The 18,957-nt window shown below is 62.0% G+C and overlaps 1 protein-coding gene across 1 annotated transcript; it reads left to right on the top strand.

The window, feature by feature from the left end:
• The first annotated feature begins 1,145 nt into the window (after positions 1 to 1,145).
• Positions 1,146 to 17,459, top strand: NDST1 (N-deacetylase and N-sulfotransferase 1). The gene is made up of 15 exons (XM_082771809.1): positions 1,146 to 1,234; positions 9,055 to 9,979; positions 10,353 to 10,835; positions 11,126 to 11,213; positions 11,456 to 11,610; positions 12,713 to 12,898; positions 13,142 to 13,270; positions 13,399 to 13,581; positions 13,901 to 13,997; positions 14,141 to 14,264; positions 14,454 to 14,628; positions 14,839 to 15,009; positions 15,603 to 15,712; positions 16,269 to 16,371; positions 16,540 to 17,459. The coding sequence occupies exons 2-15, from the start codon at positions 9,470 to 9,472 to the stop codon at positions 16,657 to 16,659; spliced, it is 2,634 nt and encodes an 877-aa protein (XP_082627935.1). The 5' UTR covers positions 1,146 to 1,234; positions 9,055 to 9,469; the 3' UTR covers positions 16,660 to 17,459.
• Positions 17,460 to 18,957: the final 1,498 nt, after the last annotated feature.

Genomic DNA, 18,957 nt, shown 5'->3' with positions numbered 1-18,957 from the left:
CGTACGCAAACACGTCAAAATCCGGGATGGGAGCTCAGAGCCTTGGGGATAGGTCGGACGGGTGCGGAGCTCCCAGCTGTTCCTTCCTCTGCTTTGTCTTGTTTCTCCGTTTCCGAATCAGCTCATCCAGCTCCACGCATTTCCTCTGCTTTGAGACGAGCCCACGCTACCCCGCGCCCTTCTGCAGCACCCCAAAGTCCCTTCAGCCCCTCATGGGCTGCCCCCAGGGGCTGACCCTGACCTGGAAGCAGGGTCCTCGTACCACGGGTGGGCACAGCCCTGCTCGGGGCCCTCTGCAGCCACACGGTGTGTGCTGGCGAGCCCGACCTGGGCAGCTCGTGCCACCCAGCACAAACTCCTTCCCGATGGGATTGTGTCTCCACGTGGCTGCAGAGCCCCCGGCAGCCCCTGTTTTAACCCTCTCTGAGGAATGAAGGGAATCTGTGTGTGCATAAGGGTCCTGGAGGTGGCCAGCCCTTGCCTCAGATGTACACCTTGGAGTTGGGGTGGGAGAGCTGGAATTTGTTGTGAGATCAACCCTGGGTCCTGCAGCTGGGGAGGAGGATGGGGACGACCTTGGGCTTAACCGGCTTCAAAAATCTGACGTGGATTGTGCATAGAGAAGGATAAAAGTTTTTTTTTTGTGGGAGACAGCAGCCCGGCACACCAATTACACCAAACACAGCTGGGGCTGCATCCTTCAGGACACCCTGCTGTGCTCGCCTCAGGGAGCAGCAGTGGGAGAAGGGCCCCGATGGGAACCTCACTGAGGGGATCAAACACATCCCAGCCCCGGGGGGTGGCTTGGGACCCTTTGGGGGACCCTTTTTGGGGCTTTTTTGTGGGAAGATCATGTCACAGCTGAAGATAACACCCTGTGTCTCGACGTGACGGGGGCTGAGCGCGGATCCCCTCAGCACCACGGGGCGGGGACCGCCGCCAAACCGGGACCGTGTGGGGACAGACGGCGGGGGCCGGGCTCCGTGCTGAGGGCACGGAGACCTCGGGGGGGGCCCATCCCCGACCCCAGCCCCTTCCCCAGCCCCATCCCCGGCCGTGTCGGCCCGCAGGGGGCAGGCTGCGGGAGGCGGGCCCGGGGGCGGCGCTGGCTGCGGGGCAGGGCCGGGCCGGGCCGGGCCGGGCTGGGCTGAGCCGAGCGGCGGCGGCGGCGGGGCCGTGGCGGTGGCGGCGGCGCGGAGCGGAGCAGGAGCGGGGCCCGCGGCCGGGCATGCAGGTACGGGAACGGGGACGGGGAAGGGAACGGGGACGGCAATGGGGACGGGGGCAGGCAGGCAGCAGGCAGGAGGAGCGGGGCCCGCAGACAAAGGGCGGCGAGGCCGCGGGGACGCCGAGCTCCGGCCTGGTGCTGCTGCTGGTGGTGGTGGTGGGGGGGCTGCTGCTGCTCCGGGTGGGAGAGGCTGAGGGGATCCGGTACTGCTGGTCCTGGTCCTGGTCCTGATCCTGGTCCTGGTCCTGATCCTGGTGCTGGTACTGGTGCTGGTACTGGTCCTTGTCCCGGTCCTGGTGCTGGACCCGGTCCTGGTCCCAGTCCTGGTCCCAGTCCCGGTCCTGGTCCCAGTGCTGTTGCTGGTCCTGGTCCTGGACCCGGTTCTGGTCCTGATCCTGGTCCTGATCCTGGTCCTGGACCCGGTCTTGGTCCCAGTCCTGGTCCTGGTCCCGGTGCTGGTCCTGGTCCTGGACCCGGTCCTGGTCCTGATCCTGGTGCTGGACCCGGTCCTGGTCCCAGTTCTGGACCCGGTGCTGGTCCCGGTTCTGGTCCCGGTCCCGGTTTTGGTCCCGGTCCTGGTCCCGGTCCCGGTCCCGGTGTGCTGTGCCTCTCCCCATCGTGGCCCCTCTCAGTGGGAGCCGTGCCTGGAAGCCCCCCGGTCTCTCAGCACAGCCCCGCAGCCCGGCCCCACACGTCTCCATCCCACCGCCGCCCTCCCAGCAGGTGCCCAGCGCCACCACCTCTCTGCCCCTTGCAGCCAGCACCCGGCCAAGCTGTGGGGCTCACGGAGCCCCCCTGGGATCCACAGGTTTGGGGGGCAGCTCACCATCACGACACGACGCAGGTGCCTGCGTTCGGGTGTCTGGGCTCTCCTCCTGTCCTCCTGCAGCTGCCCGGCTCATGGAGCTAATGGGGAGTGAGGAGGAGCAGGGCTTGCTTTCCCCAAACCCGCCACCCCCTGCACAACTTCACAGCTCTGCAAGCTCTTGGCTCCATCAGGCCTTGCATCCCTCGGGGTCCCCCAAGCTTTCCATCCCCAGTGTGCCGTGCTGGGGGCTGTGGAAGAGCAGAGGAGGCAGAACGAGCCGTGCAGGGTGGATATGAATGCCTTCACTCCGCAGCTGCCCGGGCATCGGGCTCCGAAGGGCTCCTGACCTCTGTGCGGTACCAGGGGATGATGCAAACTGGCGCTGGGAGAGGTCAGAGCCGAGCTGCAACGTGGGTGCGAAAGGCGTGGGTTGTGAGGCCTGTGGTGTCTCCACTCCTGAAGAGCATAAGCGACATTAATTAAAAATAATAAAGGATTAAAGGAGATCCAGGCAGCGCAGCCAAGAAGCGCTGTAATGGTCCACTCCTGTCACTTGGCGCGGCTTTGCTCTTCTGGCTGGAGTCTCCAGAAAGCACCTTATAATCCCCTCTAGAGGAGATCCTGGTATTTAGTCAGCCAGGAGTGAACTCCCGGAGCTTTAATGCGTAGCTGTATTCTTTCCTGCCCAAAAATCTTTTGTTTTTTGTATCCGCCTTTGCCTTTGTGCAGACAGGTTGTCCCCTCTCGCTGGGGGACAGCCCGGGGTCCCCAGCGGTGCCGAAGCCGTGCAGCTTGGCCACTGCTGTCACCTGGAAGGCTTTGCTTCTCTCCGAGGCTGCTGCTGGGGATGTGTGGGGTCAGCTCACCCCTCCTGGCGGGCTGGGGTCCTCCTGCAAGCAGGGGATTTCCCTCCCCACGTCCCTGCTGGGTCCTCACACTACCTGCGCTCGCCAGTGCTTTGTCAGCGGCAGCCTTGAACCAGCAGCTCTGCCCTGAACCAGCAGCTCTTCCTGCAACAAAGCAGCATCTTGGTTCCTTCAGTCTCAGCAGTGTGTGTGTTTTACCGGGGCTGAGCTGGCTGATTTGGGGCTGAGGCGCGAGCAGGGAGCTGAGTGAGCTCCGTGCCTGCTCCCGCTGGCCGCGCGCGCGGGGAGCACGGCGGAGGAAGGGGGTGTTTTCCAAATCCAACAGCCGGGAGGAATTCGATAGGAAATAAGCTCCTCGCTTCTGAGGGATCTTGCCGTGGGTGGAGGAGAAGAAGGAAATTAAACAATAGCAAAAAAAACCGTGCGTGGCGTGATAGGACAGGAAAAAAAAAAATCCTCGCTGGCCTCTGGCGGGGTGGCCGAGCATCTTCTCTCCGCCCGTGTGAGCACGGGGAGTGACGAAGGTGGCAGCAGCGATGTTTGTATGGGATGTCCCTCTGTGGGAGCATCAGTGTGTGGGTACACATCACCCCAAGACCCTGTGTGAGCCCACCTGGGGGCTGCAGCTGGCAGATCCCCCCCGTGCTGCATCCCCTGGCTGCGGCGGGGCACGGGCGGTGCTGGCAGGGCTCCGACACGCTGCGTGTTGCCCCTCTTTCCCCGTTTCCTGCGTCTTTGGGAAGCTGCTGGCTCCGTTTTGTGTCTCTTTGAGGTGAGGCTGGGAAATCCATCCCAGCTCAACAGGCTGCCTGTTAGAGGTGGGCTCGTTCCTTCCCTTTTCTTTCCACGTCGAGCTGTCAGGGCTGTAAAGCGGGGCGGATTTTAACGCGCTGTTGGTGGTAACGGCAACAGCAGAAGCAAGGAAGATGCCTCACAAGTCAGAAACTAGGCTGGAGCGAAGGGAGAATGATTAATATTATTTTTCTCAGTGCTGTGTCGTGGTGAAATATCGCGCCTACATCTTGCGATGGCTTTATGGCCACGGAGGGCTGCGGTTCCCAGTCTATGGTGTGTGGTTAGCCCTGCTGGACTTTCTGGACCTCCTGGGCTCCTCCAGTGCCAGGAGGTGGTGCGGTGCTGCTCTTGCCTTTTCCATTTTTACAGTGCCCGCCCTGTGTGTGCAGGTGGTTTCAGAGCAGGAGGAGGCAGGGTGTAGTCGTGTCTTGGGGTCTGGGCGGAGGGGACGTCAGCCGCTGCTTTCTCAGGGCCTGTCGCAGACCTTGGGGTCCCCAAGTGCCTCCTCACGAGGACTGTGTGTGTCGGGCCCCCCTCACGCCCTCGCTGTGCCCGTCGTGGTGCACGAAGGAGCGGAGCCACCGTCGCCGCCGGACCCCTGGCGAGGCTGGGTGAGTCACGGCGCGGCTGGAAGGAGAGGGCAGCCGGCAGCCGCTGATTCATTTTGTTTCCCTGCAAAAAGCCATCGACTGGAATGGCAGGGCTGGCAGCAGACGAATCGATCCGCAGCCGTAAAACCCTGCCCGCGCCTGCAGGCTGGGCAGCAAGGGGGCTGGGGTGGGCTGGGGTGGGCTGGGGTGGGTGGCTGCTCAGCCTCGGTGGTTCCTGGGCTGCTTTGGGGTGAGCTTTGGGGTGAGCGTGAGCAGCGGGGTGCTGCGGGTGGGATCACTCCTCGTGCGTTTGCTCAGAGCCCCTGAAGAGGAGGAGGAGGATGAGGCAGAGCTGATGCAACAGGTTGCACGTGGAGATCCTGCCCGGGTTCGTGCAGCCTGGGGACCAGCAGCCCCGATGCTGCTCTTACAGGGGACAAATTGGGCTTTACCAGGGATGGGTGAGAGGCTGGAAATAAATCCTGCAAGTGCCCCCTGTGCTCTGCACCTGCTCCCGGGCTCTGTTTGTGTTTCTCCAGGGCTGGTGGGCACCGCGGCCGCCTCTGCTACATTTTAAGGGTGGCAAAGTTTGGGCGGAGAGGTAATGTCTTTTATTAGCCCGGCTAATACCTTCAGGAAAAAGCAGATGTGCTCTGGGGCCGGAGGAATGCCCGCGTGCCCCGGCCGTGCCAGCTTTCCCAACTGCCTCCGTCGCTCTAATAAAAGATCCGACCTCTGCCTGGGCTGGCCCCCGACCTTGGGCCAGGCAGCGTCCCTCCAGCCTGCCCCGAGGGGCTGGATTTGGGGAGCCACAGCCTTCCTTGGAGCTTCCCCGGCCCTTCGGAGGCTGAATTCCTCCCGGGGAGGCTGCCCCTGGCTGTAGGGTGGATAGAGACCGGAGGGAGCATCCCCAAAGGCTCTGCGAGGAAGGGGCAGCTTGTGGGGGAGAAGCTGTGCAGAGCCTGAGCTCAGCCCTCCCTCCTCTTCACTTTGCAGTAGGACCAGGGAAAACCTGGTCAAGCAGCGCTGGAAATAGCAGAAGTTGGCATTGGAGGGGGTTTAATTGGTGTTTTTTGGGGTTGGTGTCCTCATAGCAGGTGACAGTGCAGTGTGACTCCTTGCCTGCTCCCTGTGAAGTGTAAAAATTCACGTAAGATTATTTTCCTTCAGTCCTCTCTCTTCTTGAAGGTGCTTGAAATTCAGACCCTGCTCATCTAGAAAGGCTCTTGGACACTCGGAGAAGCAGGAGAACGGACACGGCGCATTTCAAAGCAGTACAATCTGATTCATCGAGGGGATTTTTTCCTTCCCCCGTGAACCCACTTAAAATTCACGGAGAGTTTTGTCAGTCAGAACCCGTTTCAATTAACAGACAAAAGAAACTCTCCTCGTTAAGCGTCTCTTTCAATTAGGGTTGGGGCGAATTCCCCAGGCTCCCCTTCCTAACACAGGTTCCTGATGAGTGCAGGCGTTCCTGAGGCTTCAAGGGCAAAAAACCCACGCCAGGAGGAGGAACCTACAGAGCTCCCCTGCCTTTTTGGGGGGAGCCCCGATTCTAGCCTGGCCTTGGGCTCCTGGGGCTGGGTTCAGACCCCAAATCTCCACGTGGTGTCCTCGGGCTGGAAGAGACCTTAAAGATCACCCAATTCCAGCCCCCAAAATCACCTTGTCGTCTCCTGCCTCTTTGTTCCCCTTGGGTGAAGCTGGGGGCCGCCCGTGGCCGCCTTTGTCCTTTTTTATTTTGAATTTCGCACCTTTTGGGGCCGCGGGACGGGGCCAACCGCGCCAGCATCCTACGGTGAGCACTTTGTCCCCATCCCCGGGGTGCTGTAACTGCTGCTCGCTAAGCACTTAAGCAGCCCGTGCGTAATCTGGGGCTGAGCCCCTCCTGCTCTGGCCTCACCCAACCGCCCCGGTAGCGGCCGCGCAGCTCTCCTCGGCGAGGACGGGGCCGGCTTGGCCAAAACGGCCTCGTTTTGGCCCAAATTTCACCGTCAGAGCAAAGGGAGCTCCCTGCAGAGGGATTTTAAACATTTTAAAGGGGATCTGGCTGGCGTCGTGCGTCTCTCACGGCTCACCCACCATCCTTGGGGTGTCTGTGGGGCTGTGCGAGACCCCAGGGCCTCTGGGGGGGCGAAGGGAGGTGTCAGAGCGGGCAGAAGTGTTTCCAAATTGCTGAGCTGAGCAGTGCAATTAACGTCCTGCCCCTAAATCCTCGTCCTGCCCCTAAATCCTCGTCCAGCCAGGCTTAACCCCGCGGGCTCGCTTACGTGCGGGAGCGCGGTGGTTATCCCGGGGCCACGTCCCCATCCCAAAATCTGGGGGGACAGAAGGGAGAAGGGTCCCCAGGGGGGCAGCGCCTCTGAAGGGTGCTGGTGGGGCGGGTGGGATGTTTGGGGAACATCTCTGCGGGTTGTCTGAGCCATGGGGTCTGCGAGCTGCTGGGATTGGGGTCTGGGCACGGGGTCCTTGCCCTTGTGGGGCTGGGGGCTGCCCCCCAGGAAGGTCGGTGCTGGCTGCCTCCCCTGCAGCCCTTCCCAAAGCCGTGCAAGGGAGGCACGGGGGAGATTTGCCCCCTCCTCAGCCACATCACTCCCTCCTTTCGGAGCTCACCCCCCCGTGCCGGGCCAGCTGATTGATCTGAGGTCAGGGCTCGTGCACCACCTCGATGCGTGCTGCCTGTACCTGCGGCACCCCCGGTACATCGCAGGCTGCCGTGATGCTGATGCTGTTTGTCAGCCTCCCGGATTACGAGCACCGGCGCTAAGCCAGCCGCTGAGCGGGTGCTCCCCGCGTGGGGGAACGTTTTTCTTCTCCCTCTGCCCCCTTTTTAGCTCTGCCCTTCAAAATTCAAAGGGACAGAGGTGTTTTCACAGCCCTTCCTCTCATGGTCCTTTCTGGTTTAGCCCCGCTCTGTGCCACACTGCCCTGGGCTGTGCCCCTGCACGTGGGGCTGGGGCTGCAGGGTTTTTGGCTGCTGTCTCTTCAGTAACCACCGTGGGTTGCAGGAGGCACCTGAGCAGCTTCTGAGAACCAGGTTAAGAGGAAGTTTAGCTCCCGCTGTCCCCTTGCCAGCTCTTTTGATTATTTTTGTTTTCCTATTTTACTCTTCCGGTTTTGTTTCTTTATTTTTAGAAAAATAGAGCAAAACCGTTGGTGTGCAGAACAACTTCTGTCCTGGACCCAAACCCACAGCAGGCTGGCAGTGGGATCTGACAGTGCCGTGCTCCCAAAAACAGACCCAGTGGCTCTGCATCCTCCCCTCCCTTGCTGGGTTACTCCTGGCGGCTGCAAGTAACAGGAGAAATAAATCCAGGCGACAAAATCATCTTTATTAACGACTTTTTCCATTAAGTTTCTTATTCTCTTCCCACTTAGCTCCCTGGGGAGGAGGCAGTGGGATTCCTGCAGCCCCCGGGACACCGGGGCTGGGGGCTCGGGTGCGGGGCAGCCTCGCTCCCCGGGGAAGCAGGAGAGGGGCAAAGGTGTCATTGGTTTGTTTGTTTTGAAACTGGGGGGAAATGAAGGAGAGAAAAGCCCTCGCGGGGTATTTTTAGCACCAGCAGAGCTTTTCGGGGCCAGAAGGGAGGCATTCGGCTTGGCGCTCACCTCTGTAGGGTAAAGGGTGAGCTCCGTGCCCGCTGTGTCCCCGTGTCCACCCCTTGCCCTCACTGCCCCATGTTTGGGTGCTGTTTTTTTTCCCCAAAACTTCAGGCTTTTTTTTTTTTTTTTTTCATTCTCCCATTGCTGGGAGGTTTGGGAGCAGCCCGGGCGCGGGGCAGCCCCTGCAGCAGGTAAGGGCAGGAATGACAGGATTACCCCGCAAAGCCTCGGCGTGTAATCCCCGTTCAGCTGGCCACGTTTAATCCCGTTACCGCCCGGATTAGCTTCGTCTGCCCCCTGCCCAGCCCTGCCTGGCTGCGCCCCCAGCCTGCTCCCTCGGGGAAGGGGCTCGGCCCGGAGCTATTCCTTTTTTCCTCCTCTTTTTTTTTTTTTTTTTTTTTTTAAGCAGCCCTTTTACAGGGAAAGGGGAAAAAAAAAAAGAACAATTCCCAAGGTCCCTTTGGCTCCACGGGGACGCCCCCGCTCGCCTTCGCCTTCCCCTCGGCTTTGTCTTGCTGACCTTGGTGGCATCTGCCCGCGGCGCCTGGCTGCCTGCCCTCAGCCCTCCCCTGCCACCGGGGACGTGTGGGGCGAGGAGGGCAGCGGGGTCCCGGCCGTCCAGAGGGGTCTTTCATCCCCGTACCAGCTCCCTGCTCGCCCCGCTGCCAGCTCTGTGCCTCCAGCCTCCCTCTCCTGGTGCTCGGGGTCCCGCAGGATCTACAAGGGGCGCTCGGTTTCCCTGCTCCTGCTTCATCCCTGGAGCAGCCGGGCTCTCGCTGGGTGCCATAAAGCGGGGAGAAAGCGGGCACGGCGCGTGCCGAGGGACCCGACCGGCACAGAATAAAAGGCTGTGGGCCACGTGCCCGCAGCAGGGCAGGGAGGAGCGGCACTGCTGCGTGGTAGAAAGGCTCAGCCGGATCCCAGAGCCGAGTTTGGGGCTGCTGGGGACCCCCTGGTGCCCCCACCAACACCGGGACCTCGCGGCACGCGAGCATCCCGGCCCCGCCGCGCGCTCGAGGCGCTCTCACTGCAAGCCCCAGCACGCCGGCACCTCTCCGAGGCAGCTGCCGGAGCCTCACGCCCGCCTAAACCACCTCCGAGGCGTGGGTCTGCGCTCACCGTGCCCCCCTCTTTGTCCTCTCACCCCTTTTTTCTCTCTTGCAGGGCAGCGCGCGGAGCCGGGAGCCCCGGGGAGCCGCCATGGGCGCCCGCCCGCCCAGCGCCGCGCCGAGGCCGCCCGCCGCCCCCTCGCCCCTCTGAGCCCATGGAGCTGCTGCGGGGCCGCGGCCGCTGCCGCCGGGATTTCGGCTGGCCACGGGGACCCTCGGCGCCTCTGCCATGGTGACATGAAGCGGGCGGCGAGGGACGCCGGGCTGCCGGAGGGGAGCGAGCCTGCGCGCGCACGGGCGCCCCGCGGGGCTTTTTAATTTCTTCTTAGTCGCCTTGCTCCAGCTCCTTCGGCTCCTTTTCGTATCGGGGCGGTGGTGGTGGACGTCTCTTCCCCTCCCCTGGGGCTGGAGAGGGGAGGGGAGCGGGCAGGGCTTTTGGGGGGGGCCCCGACTCGCCCGTGGATGCAAGGATGAGCGTGCTGGCGAGGGCGCGGAGGGGTATCCGCCAGGTGTCTCCCCAGGTGGTGCTGCTGCTGCTCTTCGCCTTCTGCCTGCTGAGCGTTTTCGTCTCGGCCTATTATTTATATGGCTGGAAAAGGGGCTTGGAGCCCTCCGGGGACGTGCCGGGGCCGGACTGCGATGAACCCAAGGTCGCCCCTTCCCGCTTGCTGCCGCTGAAGGCCCTGAAGGTGGCCGATTCCTCCCGCACGGACCCCTTGGTGCTGGTGTTCGTGGAGAGCCTCTACTCGCAGCTGGGCCAGGAGATCGTGGCTATTTTGGAGTCGAGCCGCTTCAAGTACAGGACAGAGATCGCCCCGGGGAAGGGGGACATGCCCACGCTGACCGACAAGGACCGCGGGCGCTTCGCCCTCATCATCTACGAGAACATCCTCAAGTACGTCAACCTGGACGCCTGGAACCGGGAGCTGCTGGACAAATACTGCGTGGAGTACGGCGTGGGCATCATCGGCTTCTTCAAGGTGCAGGGCTGAGCTGCTGCGGCAGGGGCCAGAGCCAGCAGGGTGGTGGTTTGGGGATGAATTTGGCCCGGGGCTGTCCCTCTGCAGGTCCCCCTGCACTGTTGAGGCGCTGCAGGGGGTGGGAAAGGCGGGTCTGCAGATGGTTGCAGGTGAGGGAGAGAAGAGGGGAGGGACCTGGCAGGGGCACAGGGTGAGGGAACATGCCTGGGGTGGGCAGGAGCCCCCTGCAGAGCCAGGCCGGGCTGCGGGGCTGAGAAAAAAAGACTAGAAACAACAAAAAGCAAAGCTACGTGGCGCTGGGCTCTCCAAACACCCTTTCCCCCAGCCTCCCCGTCTCTGCCCTGCCTCATTTAACCCGTCTCTCCCCCGGCAGGCCAACGAGAACAGCCTGCTGAGCGCGCAGCTGAAGGGCTTCCCCCTCTTCCTCCACTCCAACCTGGCGCTGAAGGACTGCAGCATCAACCCCAAGTCGCCCCTGCTGTACACCACGCGGCCCAGCGAGGTGGAGAAGGGCGTGCTGCCCGGCGAGGACTGGACCGTCTTCCAGTCCAACCACTCCACCTACGAGCCCGTCCTCCTGGCCAAAACCAAGTCGGCCGAGTCCATCCCCCACATGAGCGTGGACGCGGCGCTGCACACCACGGTGATGCAGGACCTGGGCCTCCACGACGGCATCCAGAGGGTGCTTTTCGGCAACAACCTCAGCTTCTGGCTGCACAAGCTGGTCTTCGTCGACGCCGTCTCCTTCCTGACGGGCAAGAGGCTCTCGCTGCCCCTCGACCGCTACATCCTGGTGGACATCGACGACATCTTCGTGGGCAAGGAGGGCACCCGCATGAAGGTGGAAGACGTCAAGGTGCTGCTCTTACGTCCTGGCTGGGTGGGCAGGGGGCTGCGTGGGGCTCGGGGGGAGTCCGGGAGCTTTTTGTGCTTGTTCTGGGATGCTGCTGGCTCCGGGGATGAGTTTTGTTGCTCTCAGAGCATCCTCTGGCCCCTGGGAGCCCCTTTCCTGGAGTGCTGCCGCTGCAGCCTTCTCAGGGCTTTCAGGGGTGAAGGTTTTTGCCCCGCTTTGCTGCGGGTTTGGTGGTGAGGCTGTGCCCCACCGCCCCTGGCTGAGGTTGTTGTGCTCTCTCTCCCCCCTCGCAGGCGCTGTTCGACACGCAGAACGAGCTGCGCACCCACATCCCCAACTTCACCTTCAACTTGGGATACTCAGGGAAATTCTTCCACACAGGTGAGGGGGCCGAGGGCTTGTGAATCCAAAAATCCCAATCCAAAAAGGAGGGGAGAGGGGCTGCACGACACCACCCCAGTCCAGGAGCCTTTCTACTCCCCCGAGAGCGCCTCTCACAGCTGGCACCCCATGCTAGGACCCCGTATCCATTCCCTATCTCCACGTGAGCTGCTCCCTGCCCTGTTCCAGGGTTCCCTTCAGCTCTGTGTACCCTGCAGTGACAGCAAGTGTCATCCCCGCAGGTACTGACGCCGAGGACGAAGGCGACGACCTGCTGCTGTCCTACGTGAAGGAGTTCTGGTGGTTCCCGCACATGTGGAGCCACATGCAGCCACACCTCTTCCACAACCAGTCGGTGCTGGCCGAGCAGATGACCCTAAACAAGAAATTCGCTGTCGTGAGTAAGACGCCACCGGCGGGGGCGCTTATGGGGCTGGGGAAGGGATGGGGCGAGGGGTTACAAAGAGCTTTTGTAGGCTGCAGGATCCGAGGTGGTGGCCTGGCCCGCTGTGGCCCCTCAGCTGGGCTGTGGAAGTGTCCCCACATTGCCCCCTGCGTGGCTGCAGCTGCGCACACATGGCCAGCACCGCTGCCTGCCCTGGGGCAGCGTTAGTGGGAAGGCAGAGAGCACACCCAGAGGGCTACGGAGGGAAGCAGCCTCTTGGGTTTGTGCCTTGGACTTCACCCAAGCCTGAGGTTTCTGTTCGGCGCGGTGTGGTTTGATGCTGCCCTGGTGCTGGCCCCTGTGGCATCCTGGAGCGGGGTCAGCGTGGCTGCGTCAGGGAGGCGCCGGCTGCGGGGAACTCCCTCTGCAGGCCGAGGTGTTGAGGGACTCGCTGGCTTTCTAAGGGCAGGCTCTGACCTTTGGCTTGGCTGGGGATCGTCTGGCCTCTTGGAAAAACCTGGATCGGGCCCGGATAGAGGCAGCGTTGACACCAAGTCATGCTGTGATCAACTGAGCTGCTCATGACCGTCGTCAATCCAAGCCCAGTAAGGGCAGACCCAGTAATAACAAATTGGGTCCTACGGCCTGAGAGACGGCTCTTCAGGCCAACCTGAATTCCCTGTCTGTTAATTAGAGGTGCTTAATTAAAGAGAGGGATTGGACCATCTCGACTTGTGCTGAAAGAGACGGGCATGGTGTCCAGCTTAAAATTTCCACGTTGCTTTATATCTCCTGCTGTACACCAGCGCCACAGCCCTGTGTAGCTTTGGCTGCTCCGTCTCCACTGACGAGCTTTGCTGGTGCTGGCCTCAATGATGAGGTGGCAGAGGTGAGGAAAGTCCAGGAGCAGCCAGTGTCCACCCAGCGTGCCTGCTCCTGGACCCCCTTTTTCTGGAAACTGCCCTGGTTTAGAGAGGGTGCACGGGTACAACCTGCCCTGCTTGCTGTCCAGGTGCTTGGAGCTGGGCAGTTCTTGGGGGGAGGCTGGTTTGAGCCGGGAGGCTGCGGTTTTGGGATCTCCCTGCTCACCCAGACCCCGATCCTTCCCCTGCAGGAGCACGGCATCCCCACCGACATGGGGTACGCGGTGGCCCCCCACCACTCGGGTGTCTACCCCGTGCACGTGCAGCTGTACGAAGCCTGGAAGCAGGTCTGGTCGATCAAAGTGACGAGCACGGAGGAGTACCCCCACCTGAAACCCGCTCGCTACCGTCGCGGCTTCATCCACAACGGCATCATGGTAGGTGGCCGGGCTGCAGCTCTGCTGCTTCTCTCCTCTGCAGGAGATTCTCCTCTCCAAAATCTTGCTGTGTGGTTTCTGGGCGGCTCGGCTACTTCAGCCCCAGCTGGAGGAGGCTGAGGGATCGAGGATCCCTTGCTAGTTTGGGATCCAGCCCCAAACTCCAGGAGGAGGCCGTGTGGCTGTTTGTTTCCTTACCCCGGCTCCTCCACCTGCTCCAGACACGTCTCTCCCTCACCCCAGGTCCTCCCCCGGCAAACCTGCGGGCTCTTCACGCACACCATCTTCTACAACGAGTACCCCGGGGGCTCCAGCGAGCTGGACAAAATCATCAACGGGGGCGAGCTGTTCCTGACCGTGCTCCTCAACCCCGTGAGTACTGCCTGCCTGGGGACAGTGGCACAGAAAGCAGTGTCCCCAACGATCCCAGCCAGAGCAGGGCCTGTTGGTGCAGGGCGGGTGAGGCTCTGCTAAGCCCTGCTGCGTCCCCTCCTCTTCAGATCAGCATCTTCATGACCCATCTGTCCAACTACGGCAACGACCGCCTGGGCTTGTACACCTTCAAGCACCTGGTCCGCTTCCTCAACTCCTGGACCAACCTGAAGCTGCAGACGCTGCCGCCCGTGCAGCTGGCACAGAAATACTTCCAGATCTTCTCCGAGGAGAAGGATCCGCTGTGGCAGGTAGGGAACGGGGGGAGCAGCCCGGTTTGATGCCCCAAGGAGAGGGAAAGGGGGCATAGCTGCCCTGATCTGTGCAGGAGGTTGGGCTGAGTGGCCTCCTCAGCTTCTTCCCAGCCTGCATTTTCCTGTGATCCCATGGATAAGTGTTTTTTTTTCCACCTCTCTGTGGTTCTGCAGGCAGTGCCAGGGCAGAATTTGCCCCACAGACCTGGAAATAACCCCAGTGCTTTGCCCGAGCAGCTGAGTCGCAGTGTAGGGTCCATCCAGGCCGCCCCGTCCCTGACCCTCCTCCTCCTCCTCCTCCTCCTCTGTGTTTCAGGATCCCTGTGAGGACAAGCGGCACAAAGACATCTGGTCCAAAGAAAAGACCTGCGACCGCTTCCCAAAGCTTCTCATCATCGGGCCCCAAAAAACAGGTACCTCCCTGCACCCCCCGTGCTGTGTGCACGCCGAGAGGCATGCCGGGTCCCCTGCACCCCACAACGAGCTCCGCTCGGCCCTGCTGACCCAAAGCAAAGCAGGTCTGGCCCAAATCAGCTCCAGTTTTCTCTGTCTGAAGGAACAACTGCCCTTTATCTCTTCTTGGGGATGCACCCGGACCTGAGCAGCAACTACCCCAGCTCAGAGACCTTCGAGGAGATACAGTTCTTCAACGGACACAACTACCACAAGGGCATTGACTGGTAGGTCCTGGTGGTTCCCTGCCACGGGGGCAGAGCTGGGAGTGCTGGGCCCTTTGGGAGCAGGAGCATCGTCGTGGGGGTTTCCCATCACCCTCACAGCCTCTGGGCTCTGGGCTGAGGGGCTGGGGGAGCCCGGCTGCTGCAAGGTGGGACGGATCCCACACAGCTCTGCCCCTTGCCGTCCCCCAGGTACATGGAGTTCTTCCCCATCCCCTCCAACACCACCTCCGATTTCTACTTTGAAAAAAGTGCCAACTACTTTGACTCCGAAGTTGCTCCCCGGCGAGCTGCGGCCCTGCTGCCCAAGGCCAAAGTCATCACCATCCTCATCAACCCTGCAGATCGAGCCTACTCCTGGTACCAGGTGAGCTGCCTCGCCCCCAGCTCCCACTGGGCTGCGAGCTTCCCCCTCCCAGCTCAGTGTGGGACCTGGGCTGGCTCCAGGATCCCTAATTTTTGGCACCGAGCTGAGCGGGAAGCTCAAGAGGAGCTGCAGAGCTTCGTGGGCAGCCCGGGGTTTGGGTCCCGCGGGTGTCTGCTCCGGGAACAACCCCGCCTTGCTCGTGTTTGACAGCACCAGCGAGCCCACGACGACCCGGTGGCCCTGAAGTACACCTTCCACGAGGTGATCACGGCCGGGCCCGAGGCTGCTGCCAAGCTCCGGGCCCTGCAGAACCGCTGCCTGGTGCCGGGCTGGTACGCCACGCACATCGAGCGCTGGCTCAACAGCTTCCACGCCAACCAGGTAGGGACAACAGCCGTGGCACCCTGCTCGCCCTGCCAGCCTCACCGCAGCACTGGAGCGGGACAAAAATAGCAAGCCAAGCTGTTCCTGGCTTCGAGCTGCCCTCAGGGGTAATCGGGGCTAGATCCCGACCCTGCTGTGACCTGCGTGGGGAGGGAGAGTGTGCTGCTGGCGGTGTAGGGGCCGCGTCAGGCGATGCTGCCCAGCTCCTGAATGATTTTTCCATCGTCGTTCAACCTTACGAGGCCTGTTAGCTGTCTGGTTCTGGCATAATTGCTGTAATGTAATCCCGGCTGGCTGTGGGTTGGACAGCCCTGAGCTGAAGCTCTCATCTTGTCCTGGGTAGATCCTGGCTCTGACTTTTATTTGCGTTTAATTTTCCAGCAGCCAAGGTAAGTGAGCACTTGGACATGTTCACCCTTGGCATTCAAAAGGGGAGGCTGCGCAGACTCGTGGCAGATTTGGCTCTGAGGTGGCAAAACACTCGGGGAAGTGCTGAAGAAGAGAGGAGCAGGCGCTGTTACGCCTCAGGAGAGCAGGGCTGGGAGCCAGCAGGAGGTGGAAACCTCACAGCCCTGCCTTCTTCCTCGCAGATTCTTGTCCTGGACGGCAAGCTGCTCCGAACAGAACCTGCCAAAGTGATGGAAACAGTCCAGAAATTCCTCGGGGTGACCAACTTCATCGATTACCACAAAACTCTGGCGTAAGTCCTGCCCTGAGCAATCCCTCCCTCGGCCTGGAGAGGGAACCTGCTGTTCCCCAGGGCACAGAGCAGGGCGTTGCTCCCGTAAATTCGGGGAAACGGGAGCACAGAGCTGTCCCGGGGCAGCACCCGGCCCCTGGGAGCTCGGAGCAGACACCGAAAACACTTTCAGACACCGCCGTCCACCATAGGAAGCAGAACCCTTCAGAGCTCCTAGAAAAACACAATAATTTGCCTCTGTGCTGGTCTTGCCTGCATGTTTGGCCACCCTGAGTGTGGGCCAAGGTTCTGCGGGGTGCTGAGGGTGTCCAGGGCTGGAGGGCACAGCAAATACCAGCCAAAAGCCCACGCAGCTCCCGTGCTTCCTCGCAGCAGGGCAGTGTAAGTGAGAAATGCATTTTTGTCCGGCTGTAGGGAAAACCTGTTGTACAGGTTGGTTGTTAATGAGCTGTTAGCTGGGCTGCTAATTACAACGAGGCTCAGGAGCAGCAGCCGGGCAGTGGGGCTTGCCACCAGCCCTGGGAGCCCTGGGTGAGGCAGAGCTCTCCGTTCACAGGTTTGACCCAAAGAAAGGCTTCTGGTGTCAGCTGCTGGAAGGAGGGAAAACCAAATGCTTGGGGAAAAGCAAAGGGAGGAAGTACCCCGAGATGGATTCGGATGTGAGTACGCAGAAAACCTCCCGGGACGGTGGTTTTGCTGGTGCTGTGCCCGAAACACGCAGCAGGGTGGGAGCTGGGATGGGGCAGGGCCCTGCCGGGTGCTGGGGTCGGGGCTGGGCGCATCGTCCCGTCCCGTTAACCCTCCTCCACCTTCTCCTCCCCTTGCAGTCGCGAGCCTTCCTGCGGGACTATTACCGGGACCATAACATCGAGCTCTCCAAGCTCCTGTACAAAATGGGGCAGGTTCTGCCCACCTGGCTGCGGGAGGAGCTGCAGAGCACCAGGTAGCTGCCGCCCCCAGCACCAACACGGCCCTGAGCAATATCCAGCTGCCACCTTCCAGGGGACCCCCGCAGCCCCCCCGCGGCCCCCGAGCAGGGCTGCCTGGGCACCGGGCTCCTGGCACCTCCCCGCCTGCCCCACGGCCGTTTTGTTTCTCGTTTTCTTCCTTTTTAATTCCGGGGCCTGGTGGTGAGGTCCTTTCCCGTCCCGCTCTGATGGGAGAAGCTGGGAATTGGCACAAATTCCCCCTTTCTCAGCCCAAAACTGGCCCTGTGTCCCCTGGGCCTGCGAGCGGCGGCAGAGCTGTTCTGCGCCTCCAAGTAGGCGATGGAGGGAGGAGCAGCTCCGGGCGTGCTGGAGGTGACTGGTGCTGAGCTGGAGCAGAGGAGAGGAGCTGCTGGAGAGCCGACACACGAAGTGACCCTGCCCCTCACGGCAGGAATCGGGGATTTTCTGGAATTCCCCCCAAACCCAGCTCTAAAAATCGGGAAGAAAGGCGCCGTTTTGTTTCACGGACTCGGATGCTGTTTCCTTGGGCGTCTCCGTTCCTTTTCACTCTCCTCCTCCTCCTCCCGGTCCGTGAGCAGTGCGGGGGCACCGCTGTGGAGCAGAAGAAGGGTGCGGGGTGCTCGCAGCCCCTGCCCGAGGTGTTTTACACCCGTGGTGGTTCCTGTGGTACAGCCCCGAGGCGCCCGGCGGCCTGCGGGACGGGGCAGACTTTGAGATAACTGCAGTCGGAAGGATGCTGAGAACTTGGAACCTCTTGAATATTAAAAGCTAAAAGTATTTTAATAATGTCGGGGCGTGGGGGGGGGGGGGGTGGAGGGGAGGGCTCGTTTCGTTCTCGTTTTGTTTTAATTCGGTGCCAGAATTTGTACCTGAACCCCGAGGGTTTTATGTGGTCTCAGCTGTTACACGCGACGCGGACAAAAATCGGGGGGTGTGTGGGGGGGGGGGACACTGGGGCAGGTTTCCCAAGCACAGCCGTGGCTCCAGACCGCAGCGGTGACGTGCAGGAGCTGCAGCCCCGCTTCTGCCTCTCCCTCGCCCCCCGTCCGTGTGTCTGGGTGTCTGCTGCCACCTCTCATCAGCGGGGTTTGCCAGCGTGTCCCCGTCCCCGTCCCCATCCCAGGCTGTGAGTGTGAGCGTGTGTGTGTGTGTGTGTGTGTGTGTGCACCAGTGCCCCCACTGAGCCATACTGGGCTGCTGTGGGGAAGGGCCTCAATGCCTCAATTTCCTCGTGGCCTCTCCGGGATGCGTGTGCCAAAGGCTGGGGCAGGGAGCAGCTGGGGTGCAGGGAGGGGATTTGGGTGCTGTGCGGCCCCGAGCTGCCTGGTTTTGGGGTGCGGCGCGGGCACCCCCTTCCCGTGGGGACCAGAGGGCTGCCTGCCCCCCTCCCGGGCAGCACAGCATCGCCGGAGGAGCAGCCAAAGGTACGGGAGAGGACGGGGAGGAGGGAAGGACGCGTGCTGTCTCCAGCCCCAGGGAGATTTGGGGGCGCACGGATGAATTCGGGGTGCTGGGGACCCGAGCCAGCCCCCGCTGTGCTCCGTCGGCTCCTCGGCTCCGTCCAAGCCCGTCCCCGGGGTTGCGTTCAGAGCGTCCCAGTCGCTGCTGTAAGGTCCTGCTGAACTGACTGCTAATAAAAATAAAAGGGGGTGCGCTGGTTTTAGCTGCTGGTTGTGCCTCGTTCCCTGCTCTTCTGGCTGGAAGGGAACGTCCTGCGTTTCCAGGAGAGCTCCTGGTTTCCAACATTTCTGCGTGGGGTCGGAGCTTTTTGGGGGTGCTGGGCAGGAGCAGCACCCGTGTAGGGGCTGGGGGAAGCGGGGGGAGCCAGGGCTGTGCTGGGGCTCGCGGGGCCTCGTGTCCCTTTTTTCCCCCAAGCACAAGCAGGGAGGGAGCGAGGCCCCCAGCCTCATTTTCCTTGAGGTCTGGGTCCCATGGGGGTCCCCGGTGCTCGGATGGACACTGGGGGTGCTGGGGGGTGGCACCTGGCCCCTTTAGACCCGGTCCCGTTCCCATGGCACAGATCTGCTTTGGTGGTTATGGCCCCGGGCAGCCCGAGGGCTTGGGGGAGGATTTGGGGAGGAAAGAGGTGGATTTGGGAGCAGCCTCACGGCTCCATGCACGAGGTGGCAGCAGCCGTCTAGCGCTGGACCCGGCCGCGCTGCACAGCCCGCAGCGAGCACCCGCAGCCTTGCCCCGTTCCCCGGCCTCGTGTCCCCTCAGCTGGGACCACCCTGTGCTCCCCCTGCTCCCAAATTGGGGCACAACCCGGTTTTTGGGGTGCTGACGATTCACACA

This window comes from Aythya marila, assembly GCF_965140915.1.
Source record: "Aythya marila genome assembly, chromosome: 14".
NCBI lineage: Eukaryota > Metazoa > Chordata > Aves > Anseriformes > Anatidae > Aythya > Aythya marila.
Note: the sequence above shows the minus strand (reverse complement) of the source record. Positions and strands in the feature narration are given on the sequence as shown.

Excerpts from the sequence above, each read along its gene's own strand:
- NDST1 (XM_082771809.1), top strand. The coding sequence starts at position 9,470 with ATGAGCGTGCTGGCGAGGGCGCGGAGGGGTATCCGCCAGGTGTCTCCC. Across the intron at positions 9,980-10,352 it reads GCATCATCGGCTTCTTCAAG|GCCAACGAGAACAGCCTGCT; the intron begins GTGCAGGGCTGA and ends CTCCCCCGGCAG. Across the intron at positions 16,372-16,539 it reads ACCCCGAGATGGATTCGGAT|TCGCGAGCCTTCCTGCGGGA; the intron begins GTGAGTACGCAG and ends CTCCCCTTGCAG.